Here is a 16,790-nt window from a genome sequence, read left to right as displayed (position 1 = left end):
TTTATAGAGAGATTTCCAAACACAGGTCCCACTTGCTTTGAGATTTAATAACATAGTTCTCTTTCAGCTGGTCTCATTAATATTTCTGCTCTTTGGCTGAAGCACTGTTTTGGTAAAACACCATTTCCTGAATGTGTTTTTGTAGCTTCAACTACACGGAAGCAAAGCCCCTCAAAGATGAGCTCAGCCCTGTTGCTCCAGAGCCTTACCTCACACAAGGTGGCTCATTTGCCCAGGAGGGTGTAGGTGTGTTGGTTCCATAAAGGGAAGGAAAGGGATCTTTATTGGGGAAGCAGCACCTGTCTTCACCTCGGTGCGCCAGACCCATCTACCTGCTCCTTCTGCCGTCTTGGGGGTGAGTTGGTGGTGAGGTGCCCCAGCCTACCTGCCCCAGAAGTCCCCTCACGCTGCATGCACTTCCCAGCATCAAGCAGCACTGTGCCTCTACCCACGCGCAGGCCACTGACCGCTGAAAACACTCCTGTTCAAACTTTAATTCAGGGCCAGCTGTTCTCCCACCTTTGTGACTGTCCTTGATCTCTCTCCCCAGGCAAGGCTCCCTTAAGGACACATCCTTAGATATACTCTGAGTCTCTGCTGAGAGTAAAACCAAAAAAAAAAAAAAGAACCCAAACCTGCTGCCATCCAGTTGATTCCGACTCATAAGGACCCTATATGACAGAGTAGAACTGCCCTATAGTTTCCAAGGAGGACCTGGTGGATTCAAACCGTCAACCTTTTGGTTAGCAGCCATAGTTCTCAACCACTGCACCACCAGGGCTGTGAAGGAGTATAGATGCAACGCAGGCTTGGTCTTTTATCTTTGGGGTTGATCTCTAAATTGTCTTGCTATAGTTATATCAGTGATGTAGAAGGCAGATGTCAGGTTTAAAAACTTACCAGGGATTATCCCAAAGGTTTCCAAAGGATGTTTAACCCAACTCTTGACTAAGTGGACAAATGGAAGGGATCAGGCCACAGATGATCTGATGTAGCTGTCATTGTAGTTAAGAGCTTGGCTGCTAAAGAAAAGGTCAGCAGTTTGAATCCACCAGCTGCTCCTTGGAAACCCTGTAGGGCAGTTCTACTGTCTTATAGGATTGCAATGAGTCGGAATTGACTCCACGGGTAGTTAACAAAACCAGTCAGCTCTTGATTAGCGGAAGATGACTTAAGTTTGCAGTTTAAGTTGGGGTCACGGGACCTTGGGTTGCTACCCTAACAGGGAAACCCAACCACTGTGATGACCAGATGCCACAAGAGGGGCCAGGTCCGGCCTCTCTAGTGAGGGGAGCTTGGACAGAAGTGGGGACTGGGAGCTAGGCCCACTTAGCTCAACTTCAGCTGCTCTCCCTCATGCTGGGGTGGGGCCCAGCAGCCACTATCAGTCAGCTGTGGCACAATTACCAAACCCTTCAGGGCATCTGAAACAGATAACCTGCTGAGCAGTTCACGTGACCTGATGATAAGGACTATAGCAATAAGCCAAGTCAGTAACAGAGCAACTTGACTTTGAGATTTGAGGTCAACACTCATCTACCCCCCATCCCTTTGTCAACTTAATTCTGGATCAGGAAACCAGTTATTCATAAAACTAGCAACAGCACTCGTTCGTTCCCCAAGGCCTCAATTTGAAACTCTATTTAAAACATTCTTCCTTGTCCAATTGGACACCATCTATGCTTCTCCTCCCTCTAGACAGTGAACTTCACGAAAGCAAGAACTAACCCAGCCCCGGCAGTGCCCTGGCAGGTAGTGCTGCTTACGAAACATGAATTCTCCAGCCTTCACAGGTAGAGAACCACCCCAGTAATTTGGGAAATTGTCAATGGGTTTATGTCCAGGCTCAGGCCCAAGCTGTGGTACTCAGTCTTGGCTACATATCAGAACCACCCGGGGAGCCTGTAAACACTGATGTCCTGGCCAATTCCATCACCACCAGAGGTGGGGCCCTGACAACAGGAGCATTCAAAGCTTCCTGGATGAGAACCACCACCCTAGAGCTGACAGTTAAAGCACTGGGTGAGGGGACCCAGCTAAAGGGCAGGACGGAGTCCTCGTTCCTGTGTACCCTGGAAGGGCCCACTGAAGGGCAGATCAGGGCTGGGAGTGGGACACAAAGTGGGATGGTCTCAAACCACAAAAACAAAAGGAGACCACATCCAGCCCACAAAAGCCCTTTTTATTGGAGGCAAGGAGGAGTCCGGCTGACAGGATTACAGTTCCAAGCAGTCAAAACCCGATTGTTAGTGGCACAATTTTGACTATATATTTTGCTTCTTCTTGGCCAGAAAGGGTTGTATTTTCCTCAGCTGAACAAGAAGGACAAAGAAAACTAGGGGAATCTAGATGCTGCTCTTTAGACCCAGCTTCGTGCTGAGCAAGCCCATGCGGGTCCGTCTTCCAGCTGCTGATCGGCTGCGAGGGCCACGGCCACACTTCACTGTGAGGAACACGCAGGAAAGCAGGAGAGCAGACTCTGCAGCTTCAGAACTCGGCCTTAAAGGGGTAATCCTTGTGGCTGGCACAGCTGCAGGAAGAAAGAGGACATGTTTGCTTTTCAGGGAGAGTCCAACCGTCACAATGACAAAAAGACAGAAGTAGTGTGTGTGTCTCATCACAGGCACAAAGGGAGCCTCGGAGGCAGGGAGCCAGCTGAGGACACCAGACCCCTCGCCACACGCCCCTGCCTTCAGCGCTTCCTCTATGGGTCCACCCTCCTCATGCCCACTGCATTTAGGGCCCTAGACCTGATTCCTACCTCCAAGCAATTCAGTCTAGCTGGCAGGACCAGACGATGTCTTACTGTCTTAAACAATATCGTCTTAAGCAATAAGGGAGTGAAAAAACAGAAACACACAGGAGATATTATGAGTCATATGTGAGGCCCTAAGTGAGACAACAAGGCTCCCAGAACGAGGAGGGAGATACCAGTCCCTCCAGAGCCCCCTGTTGTCAGCGAGTCAAGTCAGTCTAGTCACATGGCTGGAAACAGAAGGGGACAAGTGGGCAAAGCCGAGGTGCAGGTGGGGCTGCCAAGGCTTGAGGTTCCATCTAGCAGGGGCCATGGCTCGTCCTGCGACATCATAGCCAGTGATGTTAGACTGGTTGGCTGGGGTATGAGAGGCCCAGGGCGAACCCAGCGTGGAACATACAACTCTTATTCAAGTATTAAAATCCATTCGCTAGGTCCCCCTAGTCTGCCTTTTCTCCTCACCCATCACACCTGATGGGCAGGGCACTGTCGTCAGCAGGAGAGGCTCGGTCTAGCAATAGCTGCCAAAAACAGGGCTCGCCTGTGTGATGAGAAAAGCTCCCCAGGTGACTGGGAGTATTCACAGCAGAGTGGAGAGCAGGAGGCGGCTAAGGGAAGAGACACCATTAGAAACCCACTGGGACGCACGCCCTGAGACTCCAATACTTCACGTCAGCAGTGGGAAGGTGAAGGCCAAGACTGAACTTGCAAGATTCTGAAAGGAGAATGGACGTAACTTGACAATTCAGTTCTCTCTCCCCTGCCCACTGATCCAAACGTAACTCTTAACAGTCAGAGCAGTGAGCTCTGAGGAGAATGTGGATCCTGAGAGAGGAGATGCTGCCCACCTGACAGAATGTGAAGCTGCCGCCCGAAGCAGAGAATGAGTTTAAACTTCATTTAGTCAAAGGATTGGTAGCAAAAAGGAAAGAGAAGCCTTCCTCACCATCTGGCTCCGCTCACACCACCTCAGGAGACAAGGAGCCAGAGCACGGTAGCCGGAAGGGGCTGGGTGACTTTCTCAGGGCACAAGGCTCCTGAGTGTTGCAGCTAGGGTTGTCATGAGCCTGGTACCATGGTCTTCCTCCCACACCCCTTCCATCAGGGTCATTAACACAAAGAGCCACGTGTGAAGTCTTCCATGGGGGGGGGCGGCAGGGGGGGCAAGCACACACCAAGTTGAGCCACGAAGGCTCAAAGTTTAAATGCCAGGATATGCAGTTACTTCAGGTGAGGCCCACAGTGTCCCTGGGGCCAATCTCTTGGTATTTCCCCCACATGACTGAGCAGTTCCGCGGACACAGGTCCACAAGTGTCACACCACACAGCTGAGACAGGAAGGTACTGCGCCCATGTAAAAGCAGCTGGGTAGTAGCGGAATCGCCTTCAGTGCAGCACCATCACTCATTCAATGACATTTCACTTCTCGAATCATGTACTCTTCAATGTAGGTCAGTAGAAAAGTTGGAAGCAGTAAATTTAGTAACTGACCACAGAAACACTCCATCTTGGTCTATGCAGTCTGATAAACAAGACAGCAGTGAATCTTAACCAGAGAGGCTGCAGGCCATAGATGCGCTGCTCTGCAGAGCCCTGGCCCAGGGGCTTCCCTGCAGACCTTCCTCTTCCACAGGTTGGAAGTCTGGGCCTTCTGAGCTGGTCTTTGATCCTCCAGCCCCTGACCCTCTCCTGGGTCTGGATCCTCACACCCAGGACCCACTCACCTCACCAAGGCACAGACCCTCCAGTTCCTGTTGTAGCTGAGTAAGGTGCTCATATCCGAGCTGCTCAGGTCAAAGTCAAAGACCTAACAGGGAAAGAAATCTAGTAAGTGCTGCAAATAAAGATCAAAAGCAGCATGTCAAAACGTGGAACCAGCAGGACCACAAGGTCTCCCGTCACCATAAGTGGGGGTGGGCAGTGGGTACATGGAACTCAGAACAAGTCTGTTGTATTAATATTCAGGGAACACCTACGTTCAGCCAGGTACTACGTGGAACAATGAAAGCAGTCCTTCTCTGCCAGAACTTTCTACATTTCTTCCATTTTGGAAACACTCCTGAGCACTTCTACTCTGACAGGCACCCATGGGGAATGTCATGATGGGTATATCTTTGCCTCAGTTTACAACGAAGCAGAGGAGAGAGATATGTCAACAGCTATAATGCAAGCATAATTAATCACACACTATGTAAAAGGCAGCAGCAAGCAGTGAAGGAGCCCAGAGGAAAGAGAAGTTAATTCCCCTAAGGAGAGAGAAGACGGCATCTCAGATGGGCCTAAAGGAGCCAAGTACGGCTCTGGACAGGGGAAGAAAGAGCACCCTAGAGGAGCGGCCCTGGGCATGGAGGCAGCAGACCACGCAGGGAGGACTGGGCCATGTGGAGGCCAGCAGGCAGCATGGCCTTGGCAGCACGAGGAGAGCCTCGGGGCCGGCTGTCAGCCTCACAGGGTCACAGACTGCGGTACACGCGCCGTGATTACAGCCATGTAAAAGTGTGCAAAGGACTCACAGTAAGACGCAAAATGGAAAGGGTTAGGCTAGCACTGAGATTAGGAATTTAAGCATTTTTCTTTTCTAACACCTTTTTTTTTTTTTTTTTTTTTAATGATGTATGAAACGAAGGCTCCATCTCTAGCAGGCTGTTTCCCACCGTGGGCACTGTTTGACCACGGAGGAACCGACAGGCGTGCAGCAGGTCTGGCCCGGACAGCCTAGGACCCTCCCCACAGGGGCCCTGGCCCAACGAGGAGCCACTGCCTGGGTCCAGGTAGCGGTTCTTGTTGAGGTCAGCTCCCTGGCTGGGGAAGAGATGGGGGCGGGGGGGCTGGGGTAGGACAACTTGAGGTGGGACGGAGGTCCTGGGAAGTCTCCCCTCCCTGCCCTACCTCATAGCAGAAAACCGGGCCCGACCAATGGGCTCCTACCTGGAAGTTCTCAGCGATGCGCTTGGGGGTCACCGATTTGGGGATCACGATGACGTTCCTCTGTATGGGGAACCGGATCAGAACCTGCGACCAGAGGGGCACTCCCTGTTACTGTCTCATTCTCTCTGGTGTGCACGTCACGGGAGGGGGGGATGCTAGACCCTCCTGTGTGAGCAGACAGGCTCAGCTGCTGGGGTCTCGCCAGCACCAGTCCAGGGCACTGAGGCCAGACCCACCCTCGGCCATGGTGCCACGTACGTCAGCACCTTCCTCAGGGACACTGCAGAAGACGATCTAACACCCAAGACCTCACACCCCCACTGAGGAGAAAGCATTTCCCTGCACCTGGCAAGATACCAATTACATTCAAATAGAGAAGAGGCTTCACACAGTAACCTATGAAGGAAGCAGAAGCAGGTTCTACGATGTGGATTCTTCTGAATTCCCAGTCCCTGCTCACTCCTTATTTCTACTACATGCTCCTGGCCCTCAAGCAGCACTTCCAGGGTGTGGCCCACAGCAAGTGCTGGGGATAGTCACAGTGCCTGCGCTCAGCTGTACCTGGGCTACGGTCTTGTTATGCTTGGCTGCAATCTCTTTGATTCTGGGGTCATCCAGCAGGGAGGGATCCTCTGGCTTGGCCCTGGAGACAGAAAGGGGTCTGTCCATGTGAACCAACCCATCGCCGCTACCCAGAGAGCCATGCTGGACAAGCCTTGCAGCCCCCTTGGGCAGCAGCCCGCTGGGATATGCCCTTTGAAGTTGGTTTCAACCATTGTCCTTGGGACCTAAGAGTAGGCATCTTGCTACTAGAAACCACACCTCCCAGGAAGGCTCCAGGGCAGGGCTGCGGCTCGGCCCAGAGGACTTTCCTGGATGGTGAGTTTTTCTTTAGGGCCATTTCTCATCTCCCCCATAAGCCCGTGGTGGCAAGCTCACCAGGGTCGATCAGGGGAGCCCAGGGGGCTATAGGCGGTCACCACGATGCCCTTAGACTGGCAGTACTGGACTAGCTTCTCCTGGGTCAGGTATGGGTGGCACTCGATCTGCAAATGCACACGGGAGGGGGTGGGTGTGTGGCACCACGGACAGGGCACACAGGAAGCATCCCACACCAGTCCCCCCTCCACTGACAACAGTGACAAAATATCCCCTCCCCAGGTCAGCTATGACGCTTGCTGCATTCCCAGCCAATGTCCTCAACCCCGAGAACAATTAGCCTGTGACTCTCTGGCCACAGGCCCTGAGGGCTGGTGCTGGCTTCAGCCATTTGTCAACTGTCACAGGTCTGAGATCTCAATATCTGCACTGCAACTGAGGCCCCGAGGCACCACGCTGGGCTTGGCCCTTCCTCTCCTGCTCCCAGAGGTCCCACTGTCACTCTGAATCACCACCCAGGCTCTGCAGAGGCTAGCTGCCTGCCTCCTGGCTACTCCCTAGGCAACACTATCAGAAGGAACCACCAGGACCAGACTGTGTCCCGGAGACACTGGCCTCTTGGGTGGATGTTTACCTGGTTGACTGCCGGCTTGTATTTTAAGCCAGGCTTGTTTAAGATCCTTTCTACTTGGAGGTGGTTGAAGTTGGAGACACCAATCGCCTTCACCAGCCCCTCGTCCACCAGCTCCTCCATGGCCTAAGGAGAAGACAGTGCAGCTTGGTGCTGGAACATGCCGGAAAGGACAGGGACCAGAAGCATCATTTGCACCCGGCAGTTTAACAGGTTCTGCTCTCACGGTCCTGCACCAGCTAGTTAGACCTTTTGGAAGCCATGAAGTGGCAGACAAGAACCAGGCTGGCTTTAGGGAGACAAGGAGAGCGAACAAAGTGACCAAATAACAAAATACAGTGGGAAAAAAACACTACAGCAGGCTGCCCACCCCTTGTGTTTGCTCTGCTCGCAGGGACAACACAGAACAAGCAGTGAAGAAAAAAGGTCAAGCCAGGGATTGCCTTACCGTCCATGTGTCCAAAAAATCAGTGTCACTGGGAATCACGTTGCCTGTCTCATCCAAGGGGAAAAAGTCCTCCCCCGCCTGCCATTACGACCAGAAACAAAGCAATCAACAGCAGCCCTTTCTCAGACCTGCTTGCAGGGGCCTACTTCTTTGAAAACAAAGTTCTAGAAGATGTATTCTAAACCACAAGCACGGGCAATTTTTAATCACCACGGTCACCTCCGTTGGGCAGCTGAACAGGAGACCAGCCAACTGTCCCTGGGGCCCCAGCACTTTTCCATCAAGGGGCTGGAGGTGAGAAATCACCCTCATACATCTGAGCCTATCACCCTGTCATGTGGAGGTGACAACACTTGGTCATGGGGCCTGTCCCAGCATGGACTCATGTATTTGTGTGTATAGTCCTGCTGGGCCACTAGCCTCTGACACTGCCACCTTGCCGAGCCTCCCACAGAAAACAGGACCCAGGTCAAGTCCTTTCAGGCTGATATGCCACAAAGAAACCAAGTGGAGCTACAGGATAAAACCCTATAACTTGAACCTGGTTGACATTGCAGAAACTAGGCCGCGGCTAGAGAGAAGGCAGAGGGCATGCCAACTCTCCAGTTCTTTCTGTGCAGAGCCAGGCTGCTGGCCCCTGCAGGATGGGGCTGTGGAACCTGTGTCCACACGTGTGCACGCATGCAGGGTGTGCACGTGCACATGCTGGGGACAACAGGAGATGGCTCCTCACGGCCTGCGTGCAGCATGGACGCTGACCCACTCGAGCCACATTTCCTGTCCCAAAGGTGTGAGTTACACCAGCCCCGATGACAAAGCCGGTACTCCTCAGACAGTACAGTGCCCACGGGCACCCGTGGTTCCTGCCAGGGGCCTGAGGAGCGGCTGAGACTGTAACTGCTAACCAGCTCTGGGTGGCACTGTCACTGCAGGTCTGGCTGCACAGATAGCAGCCAGGACACCGAGTCTCCCCAGCACAGCCCCCAGGGCACATGAGGCAACAGGCCCGCACCTTGAAGCCGGTTGGCCAGTGGATTAGGTAGAGGTCCAGGTAGTCCAGCTTCAGGTTGTCGAGCGTCCTCTTACAGGCACCTCTCACCAGGCTTTTGTCATGGTATGTGGACCAGAGCTGAAGGACAGAGAACACACTGCACCCACCGCTCATGGGGCTGGGCCTGGCCAGGAGCACCAGGCAGCTCCGACGACAGTGCCACCCTGTCCTCTCCCCACCACCCGCCCGTGCCATCGTGATGCAGTGGCTGAGTCAGCTCAGCTGCTAAATGGTTGTGGGGGCACCCACTTCACACTGTGGATCCTACTCGCCACAGAAAGGCATGAAAATCAGGTCAAGGAAACCTCTCAAGAGGCATAAAATAGAGAGAGAGATCAGCAGGCCAAGTTCTCAGGGCTACCGTCCTCCTGGCTGGTCTTTGCAGGCCAGCCTCACCCTGCCCAGCATCCTGAAGTGGAGAGAAGTGGGGAGTCAGTCCACAGATGGGAACAAAGTCCCGTCCCTACAGAGAGCTCCTGGGAAAGGGAAAGCCAACCGCAGCCTGGCCCAGCAGGAGCACAGGTCCTGACCAATGAGTCTCATGACATGACTGCCCAATGCCAGCCAGGGATGGGGGGCTCTAGGCCCTCTGTCACCTCGGCTGACATGCTTCCCCATCCCCACCATGCCCATACCCAGAGCCCTCCAGGCATCCACTCCATTGGGCCCCTGAGCCCCACCCCACCAGATGCATCACCTTGCTGACAATGAAGAGATCCTCACGCTTCACCACCCCCTCCTTGAGCTTCTCCTGGATGGCCTCCCCTACTTCGTTCTCATTCTGGTACACGTGGGCGCAGTCGATATGGCGGTACCCCACGTCGATTGCCACCTTCAAAGCCTCCCCTACTTTGCCTGGAGCCGACTGAGAGGAAGCAAACATAAAGGCCATGGGGTGAAAAAACTACAAAACAAACACAGTTTGCACAAAACCTGGGAGCAGGCAGATGGAAACGGACTGATCCTGATGGAAACTCCTGTTCCTGAGCTCAGCGGTGGGAGGGTCAGGCCCGTGCCTGAAGCGGCCTGCAGAACTACCAGCTGTCACACAGGGCAATGAGGAGAGGCGCCCGCGGCTCCAGGTTACAACACCTGAGACCACTTAGCAGAGACACGCAGAGAGCCATCTCGCTGCCTCGATTCTTCTCATCGTCGGTTTACCAAGCACCGCAGGAACTATCCCTCACTCCCTCGATCTTTTAGGTTTCCACGATAAAAAGGGATGCCGCTGCTTCTGAGCAGCTCAAAGTATTTCCAAAACAGCTTTACCTACTTAATTATTTCCATTTGATTTTTAGTCAGTCAGCAAGAGTTGGGGTAGCCAGGGATCTCCGCACTCTCCTTCCTCGCTCACGTGTGGATCCTGAGCTGGATGCTCTAGGGTAGTGAGGACCCCCGGGCTCTCCCTTCTCACTCACTCGTGGATTCTGACCCAGGTGCTCTAGGGTAGTGAGGATCCCTGGGCTCTCCTTCCTCACTCAGTCGTGGATTCTGACCCAGGAACTCACGTGGCTGTATGCAGCTGTGGGAAGCTGTCCTGAGTCTGACAGCATGACTGACAGCAACTGAGAGGCCCAGCGGCAGGGTCTCCCAAGCCTGTCAATGGCTTGCTTTGGGAGGTGGAGCCGGAAGCCTGCCCCTCAGAGGTATCCGCAGACAGAAATGATTGAAAGGTGAAGGAGAATGGGAATTTGGCAGTATCACCATATGGTCTGTAGTCGGCGGAAGAGCCTGAATGGTGTCCCTATGCAGGCCAGCTGGCCATCTGAGGGACAGGGACAGTGTGGGGGTGCAGAGCCTGCTGCTGAAAAGGAGGGAGGTCTGGGTAACTACCTCAGCTCACCAGCCCCCTGGTTTCCAGCGCAAACACATGCCCACAGCTCTGGCAGAGACTGACACGCCAGCTGGGCACATCTACACCTGGGAGTGAACAGTGAGCTTCAGTGTGATGGGCTGCTAACACAGAGAGTGACTGTGCTTGGAGAGCTGGCGTAGGAAAAGCGTGAGAGAAAGCTTTGAGCAGGCCGCCGCCAGCAGGAGCACATCCACTACCTGACCCCCTGGTCGCTGCCGAGAGCACAGGGGCCGCGGGCAAGGCCAGCCCTCGGGTGTCCCCAAGAGCACACCTCAGACCGTCTGGGGCCTCCCTGCTAGTGGGGTACCCAGGAAGGCTGCACGGCCTTCATGGCTGAGGGAAGAAGCAGAGAGGAAACCTCAGTGTCCAGAGAAGAACCCACCACAGCCTCTCATGGACACTGTCGTGAGCAGTAACAGCAGAGCACACCCCTTTCTGGGAGAGAACTGAGGGACGAAGGTGGGAAAGCATCTGCCCAGCAGGCATAAAACCTTCTTCAGGCAATGGCTCTCGGCTGACTTTTCTCTGAAGAGCTGCTGCAGTGCCCCCGTCCTGTGCTCGCCCGGTGGCCACGGAGTCACTACCAGGCCTGGCCACAAGGGACACACTCCCAGGCCTGGCACCAGGGGTCACCTCCAGGCCAGGCCACAGGACACATGCCCTCAGTCACAGCGATGGGGCGGGGCAGGAACGAGAGTGGGCAGTGGAACTGCTAAGACAAGCTCTCGCTCTGTGGGGGCCACTGTCCTGGGCGAGAGGAGCCTGAGCTGCTGCGGGGAAGGGAGGGCCTGAGAGTGCAAACCCTAGTGAGGAACCCTGGTGAAGTCACTTTCACCCTTGAATCGGACCAAAGCCACAACTGTCAGCTTTGCAGGCCAAGGAACCCCCGCCCCAAGCACACACCTTTTCTTCCCCCTACTTCAGGTTAAGTCAGTTTTTTGGTTTCTTGAAACCGGAGGAGTACAGACTAGAATAGTTGAGGTTCCAGAACTGGCACAAAGGTAATTCAGTTCGTGGGCTATTTCTGTAGAAAAGTCAAGGGCAGAAATGACCTCCTGCGGTCGTGAAGAGGCTGCTGTTTCCCAATCCTGCCCCGGACAGAGCACTGATTAGCTATAGACACACGAGTTGGGAAGCTGACCAAAATTCTTTCAAAGGGGAAAGGAAAACAGAGGCAAGGCCTTGTAAACTTGGAAGCACACTGCATATTAAATGTGTCGAAGTTGTGGTCATTCATAGCGTCAACTCCTGCAAATGGAATGCTGGACTACTAACTCAAGGGCTGGCGGTTAGAACCCGTTCAAGAGCGCCTAGGAGAAAGGCCGGGTGATTTGCTTCCAAAAGGTCACGGCCCTGAAAACCCTGTGAAGCACAGCTCTACCTGCACACATGGGGTCACCACGAGTCCAATGGCAACTAGCAACTAACAACGAAAGTGCAGGGGACGGGCAGGGAGGGGCATGGTAATGCTGAGCCAAGTGTGCGCTACAGCAGGAGTGACCAAGGGCTCTTACCTGGGGTGGGCAAGCCTGAGCTGGGACAGACAGGCTGGTCACCAGGCTTGTGCCAGGGCAGAACGTGCCTCTGGATGGAACCCCAACGAGAGCAACCATGTACAATGTCCCAGTTTTAAATGCATCTTCACGCTGAATTGCCACCACAGCATCACAAGGTAGATGCTAGTATCTCTGCAGAAGAGGGAACTCTGGCACAGGGAGCTTAAGGCGCTGTCCCAAGGTCATGCGGTTGGTAAGAGGTGGCAGGATGTACTAATGGGGGAGGGGGGCCTATGGGAGCGCTCTGTACTTTCTGCACAATTTTTCTATAAACCCAGAACTGTTCTAAAAAACGTGTATTTAAAAAAAGTGTTAATATGTATAATGTAAAAAAAGAAAAACCGCCACACTTGCAAGACTCCGCATGGCAGAAATTCTCAAACAGCTACCACAAGGCGCGTTTTGTGGACTCCCCACAACCCACAGAAACGTGCTTTTCACTGGATATGCTGATCAGGCAGCCTGGCTTGGCACGTGTGCACCGTGTCCAAAATCTTTTACAGCTTAATCATGTAAATGGCCGTTTCCAAGATAAAGAGTTCACCATTGAAGAAGTATCCTTTCAGCTGCCTTATCACTCTGAGAACAGTCAAGCTAGCTAGCTTTTTTACATCAAAGCTCATAATCAGGTTTGGTCAGACACACAAACCCCTTGTTCTCCTAATCAGTTCTGCCCTGAAGCTGGCGCCCCGTCTGGCTGAGATGTGGACGGGCAGGACGGATTTAAGTACTCTGATTTGGGAGCGGTAGTGGTTGTGGGAAGGCAGTGGGGACAAAAGGCAGGTGGACAGTAAAGCCCAGCCCAGCCTCAGCTCCACTGCCGGCCTCTCCACCCTCTCCCTGTCCTGGGAACTGCGCCGTCAAAGCGGGCCCCGCTGTGCAAAAGTGACAGGAGGCCCCCTCAGTGTGTCTGCATCTGTCCCCTGCAATCTCAACTGCAGCAGTATCACCTCAAGGAGTCAAGAACTGACTGGGGAGGGGTGGGGGTGGGTACTAAAAAAAAAAAAAAAAACCATAGCTACGACAATGGTTAAGGGGCCCTGGTGGCGCAAAGGTTGGGGGTTTGAACCCACCCAGCAGCTATGTGGAAGAAAGACTGGCAATCTGCTTCCGTAAAGATTACGACCTAGATGACCCTGTGGGGCGGTTCTACTCTGACACATGGATTGCCTTGAGTCAGAAGTGACTCTGCGACACCCAACAACAGCTACAACGGCTTGCGGCCCTCCAGAGGATCACAATACATGAACAGATGTACACTGTTTCTGTGGTTTTTAAAAGTGCTGGGGGCAGTGGAGGCATTAAGGAAAAAGTGTGTGTGTGTGTGTGTGAGAGAGGCTACGGTGTGTGTGTGTGTGTGTGTGTGAGAGGCTACGGTGACCATTTAATGACCACAATTTCTTGGTTGGGTCCAAAACATGTATTAGTAGCAGGACATTAGTGGTATCAGGAGTGATGTGTTTTAAAGTCTCCTTGTAATACAACGCTGGTGGGTTATCCAATGGGGACAGGAGTCTGCCGGAAAGACCTCCCTCTAAGTCACACAGGATCTGGAGCAGGAGTGTCTCTTACTTGGCCAAATAAAAACTACTAACCTAAGGGCTGGTTGTTCCAAACCATCCAACAGTGCTGAGGAAGAAAGGCCTGGCGATCTGCTTCCACAAAGATTACAGCCGAGAAGATCTATGGAGCAGTTCTACTCTGACACACACGGGGTCACTTCGAGTCGGACTGACTCGACAACAGGTTTGGACCTGCAAACTTTTATTCCTTCCTCACCAAAGAGCACCCATCGCTGTCGAGTCGATTCTGACTCATAGTGACCCTATAGCACGGGGTAGAACTGCTCCACAGGGTCTCCAAGGAGCACCTGGGGGATTCAAACCACCGAACTTTTGGTTAGCAGCTGAGCTCTTAACCGCTAAGCCACCTAGTGATTTTCAAATGACAGGTCGTGAAATTTCTGAGATCATGACCATAATTTTTTTAAGGAATAAAAGTATCAGAATACATCCCATATAGTAAAGTGTCCTTTTGTGAAACTTGTTCCAGTTACACATGACGTCTATGTGCCCTGCGGTGACACAAACTGTATTTGCCGTTGTCAAGAAAGCTCTTTCGCTTCCATTTAGAGAATAATCTGCGACAGGTGGAATTTAGCTCTGCCTCATGGTCCTAATTCAATTACACCCTTACAGCCACCATCCGGCTTTACAGAGGAAACACACCCTTACAGCCACCAGCGGGCTTTACAGAGGAAACACAGATTACATAGTTTGCTCACGTTAGCCAGAAGCACTTTCCCTGTGAGAGAAATTTTCTTATTCACTCTCTGCGCTAATTTTCAATGGCAGGTTTTAGGGTGGAGGTAATGCTATCTATCCTCAGCCCTATTTCAGCCTACTCAGTCCTGTCTTGTCCTTCCTCGTCTGTGTGTAAATACCCAACACCCAGGCCCACATTCAAAGTTCCTGTAAGAGAGAAACTCAGGTCATAGCTATGCAATGTGATATTAGCAGCTTAAAAATAATAGATTTTTGCCTCACCTCCTAAAATGTCACCTTTCGATGCTCCCTAATTTTGAGAAACTCAGGCTATCATTTTTACTCCTAACCACTTCTTGGCGGGGCGGGGGGGGGGGGGGGGGGGAGGCGGGGCTCTGAAAAGACTTAAATGGTTTTAAGGTATTAGGGAAGGTTTGAAGGTCCCTGAGTGGCCCAAATGGTTTGTTCTCGGCTGCTAACCTAAAGGCTGGTGTTGTGAACCCACCAGTGACACGGCGGGAAAAAAAAAGCCTGGCAATCTGCTTCCCTAAAGCTTACAGCCAAGAAAATCCTATGGAGCCGTTCTACTCTGTTAACACATGTGTCACCATGAGTCGGAAGAGACTGGAGGCCAACCGGTGGTAGTAGTAGTACACGAGAAGGTTTTAACTGACGGCTGCTCAGCAGGAGGAGCACTCGGGAAGCTAGTTACACTCAGGACACCCCCACCCCAGGCAAGGCGCCTACGGGGTCTGCGAGGAACACCTCGTCCCCATCCCGGAAGGAGAAGGCTGGGCCCCGAGGCGAGTTTGTGCCTCCTCATTTAATTAGGTGCAGGCGGAGAGTTTGTGCCTCCTCATTTAACTAGGTGCAGGCGGAGAGTTTGTGCCTCCTCATTTAACTAGGTGCAGGCGGAGAGTTTGTGCCTCCTCATTTAACTAGGTGCAGGCGGCAAACTTGTGCTTCATTTAATTAGGTGCAGGCTCCGGGTGAACCGGGAATGCTTGCTCCCAAAAGTGATAACGGGACAGATGACCGTTAATTCAGACAAAAGGTCAGGTCGCTCCAGATGCTCTTGGGAGAAGCTGGCCACCTCCGATGTCCCCTAGGGGCTAGGGTGGGGGAGCCCCACTCCCCCGGGGCTGGGGTGGCTGGGTCCGGGCCCCATTCCCCCGGGGCTGGGGGTGGCTGGGTCGGAGCCCCACTCCCCCCGGGGCCGGGTGCCGGTCTGAGCCCCACTCCCCCGGGGCTGGGGGTGGCTGGGTCGGAGCCCCACTCCACTCCTTCCTCCCGGGTGACTTCACAGCCGGCGCCGCCCACACGGAACGCGCAGCCGGGGTCCACCCACTGAGTGTCGGAAAGCCGCCCCGGCGGGATCCACTACGCGAGACCCCCGCCCGCCCACCCCGGTGCTGCCCCGCCCGGCCGGCTCGACCGCCGGGGACCGGAGACGGGAACCCGGGCCGGGGCCGGGAGCCGAGCGGCCCGAGCGAGGCCCCCCAGGCCCGGCGTCCGCGGCGGGGTTGCACGGAGCCACGCCGGGCCGCTCCCGGCCGCCGGCGCCCCGGCGCCTACCTTCCAGGTACCCAGCCCCACGATGGGCATCTTGGCGCCGGTGTTGAGCACGAGAAAACTGGCCATGGCCACAACGCTGCACAGACCACCAACCTAGGACCCTGCCGCAGTGGTTGGCCGCGTGCCTTTAAATACCCCTTGCGGCCTGCAGGGAGGAGGCCTGCGGTTGGCGCGAGCCTGAGCGATGCGGCTTCTGATTGGCCAGTCAGCGCGGAGGCTGCCTCAGTCTCGACGCCCCCCCACCCTCCGCCCCGGCTTGGCGATGCCACGTCTCCCGCTGGGCCCTAGCGGGGCCGGATTGCTTCCGCCCTCCCACGCCGCCCTGCGCGGGCTGGGCGCTCAACGCTCGCCCACCCCCCACGCCGCAGAAGAGAGCTTGGCCGCTAAAAGCGAATGCTCCAGAAGGAGTCACTGGCTTTCCATAAATAAGTCGAAAGTGAAGGAGTGTGAGCTGCACTTTTTTTTTTTTTTTTAATTATTTTTGTTGTTGCTACTGGAATATACACAGCAGAACAGACACCAATTCAACTATTTCTGCAGGTACAATTCAGTGACGTTGATTACATTCTTCCGGTTGGGTTGCACTCTTTTTAAGGACCCAGAAGAATACGTTTGTCTATTGCCCAAGTCCAGTGTGATGTTCTCTGGGGTTTGACAAATGCCGTGTCCTTAATTTTTACGAGTCACACTGATGGCAGGTGTATGTAGGTTAGTACACTTCGGTTTTGGACAAGTATGTCAGAAATGCCTTGCATTCTTTTTGAACACCTTCACAAGATCTGAGTTTGCCCGACCAGAGTGTAGCCTCCCAGAGTGATCTTCTCACCGTACCCATCCCAGGGACCAGC

At 53.8% G+C, this 16,790-nt stretch overlaps 1 protein-coding gene across 1 annotated transcript; it reads right to left on the bottom strand.

Annotated features, from left to right (window-relative positions):
* Nucleotides 1-2,142: 2,142 nt before the first annotated feature.
* On the bottom strand, nucleotides 2,143-16,123 carry AKR1B1 (aldo-keto reductase family 1 member B). Its single transcript, XM_049893950.1, has 10 exons — nucleotides 15,943-16,123; nucleotides 9,390-9,557; nucleotides 8,654-8,770; nucleotides 7,642-7,719; nucleotides 7,197-7,319; nucleotides 6,623-6,729; nucleotides 6,245-6,326; nucleotides 5,684-5,767; nucleotides 4,480-4,562; nucleotides 2,143-2,530 (listed from the first exon to the last, which is right to left on the bottom strand). Exons 1-10 carry the CDS (start codon nucleotides 16,006-16,008, stop codon nucleotides 2,488-2,490), a joined length of 951 nt encoding a protein of 316 aa, XP_049749907.1. The 5' UTR covers nucleotides 16,009-16,123; the 3' UTR covers nucleotides 2,143-2,487.
* Between the last annotated feature and the right edge of the window lie 667 nt (nucleotides 16,124-16,790).

The sequence above is a fragment of the Elephas maximus genome, chromosome 8 (genome assembly GCF_024166365.1).
Source record: "Elephas maximus indicus isolate mEleMax1 chromosome 8, mEleMax1 primary haplotype, whole genome shotgun sequence".
In the NCBI taxonomy this organism is placed as follows: Eukaryota; Metazoa; Chordata; class Mammalia; order Proboscidea; family Elephantidae; genus Elephas; species Elephas maximus.
Note: the sequence above shows the minus strand (reverse complement) of the source record. Positions and strands in the feature narration are given on the sequence as shown.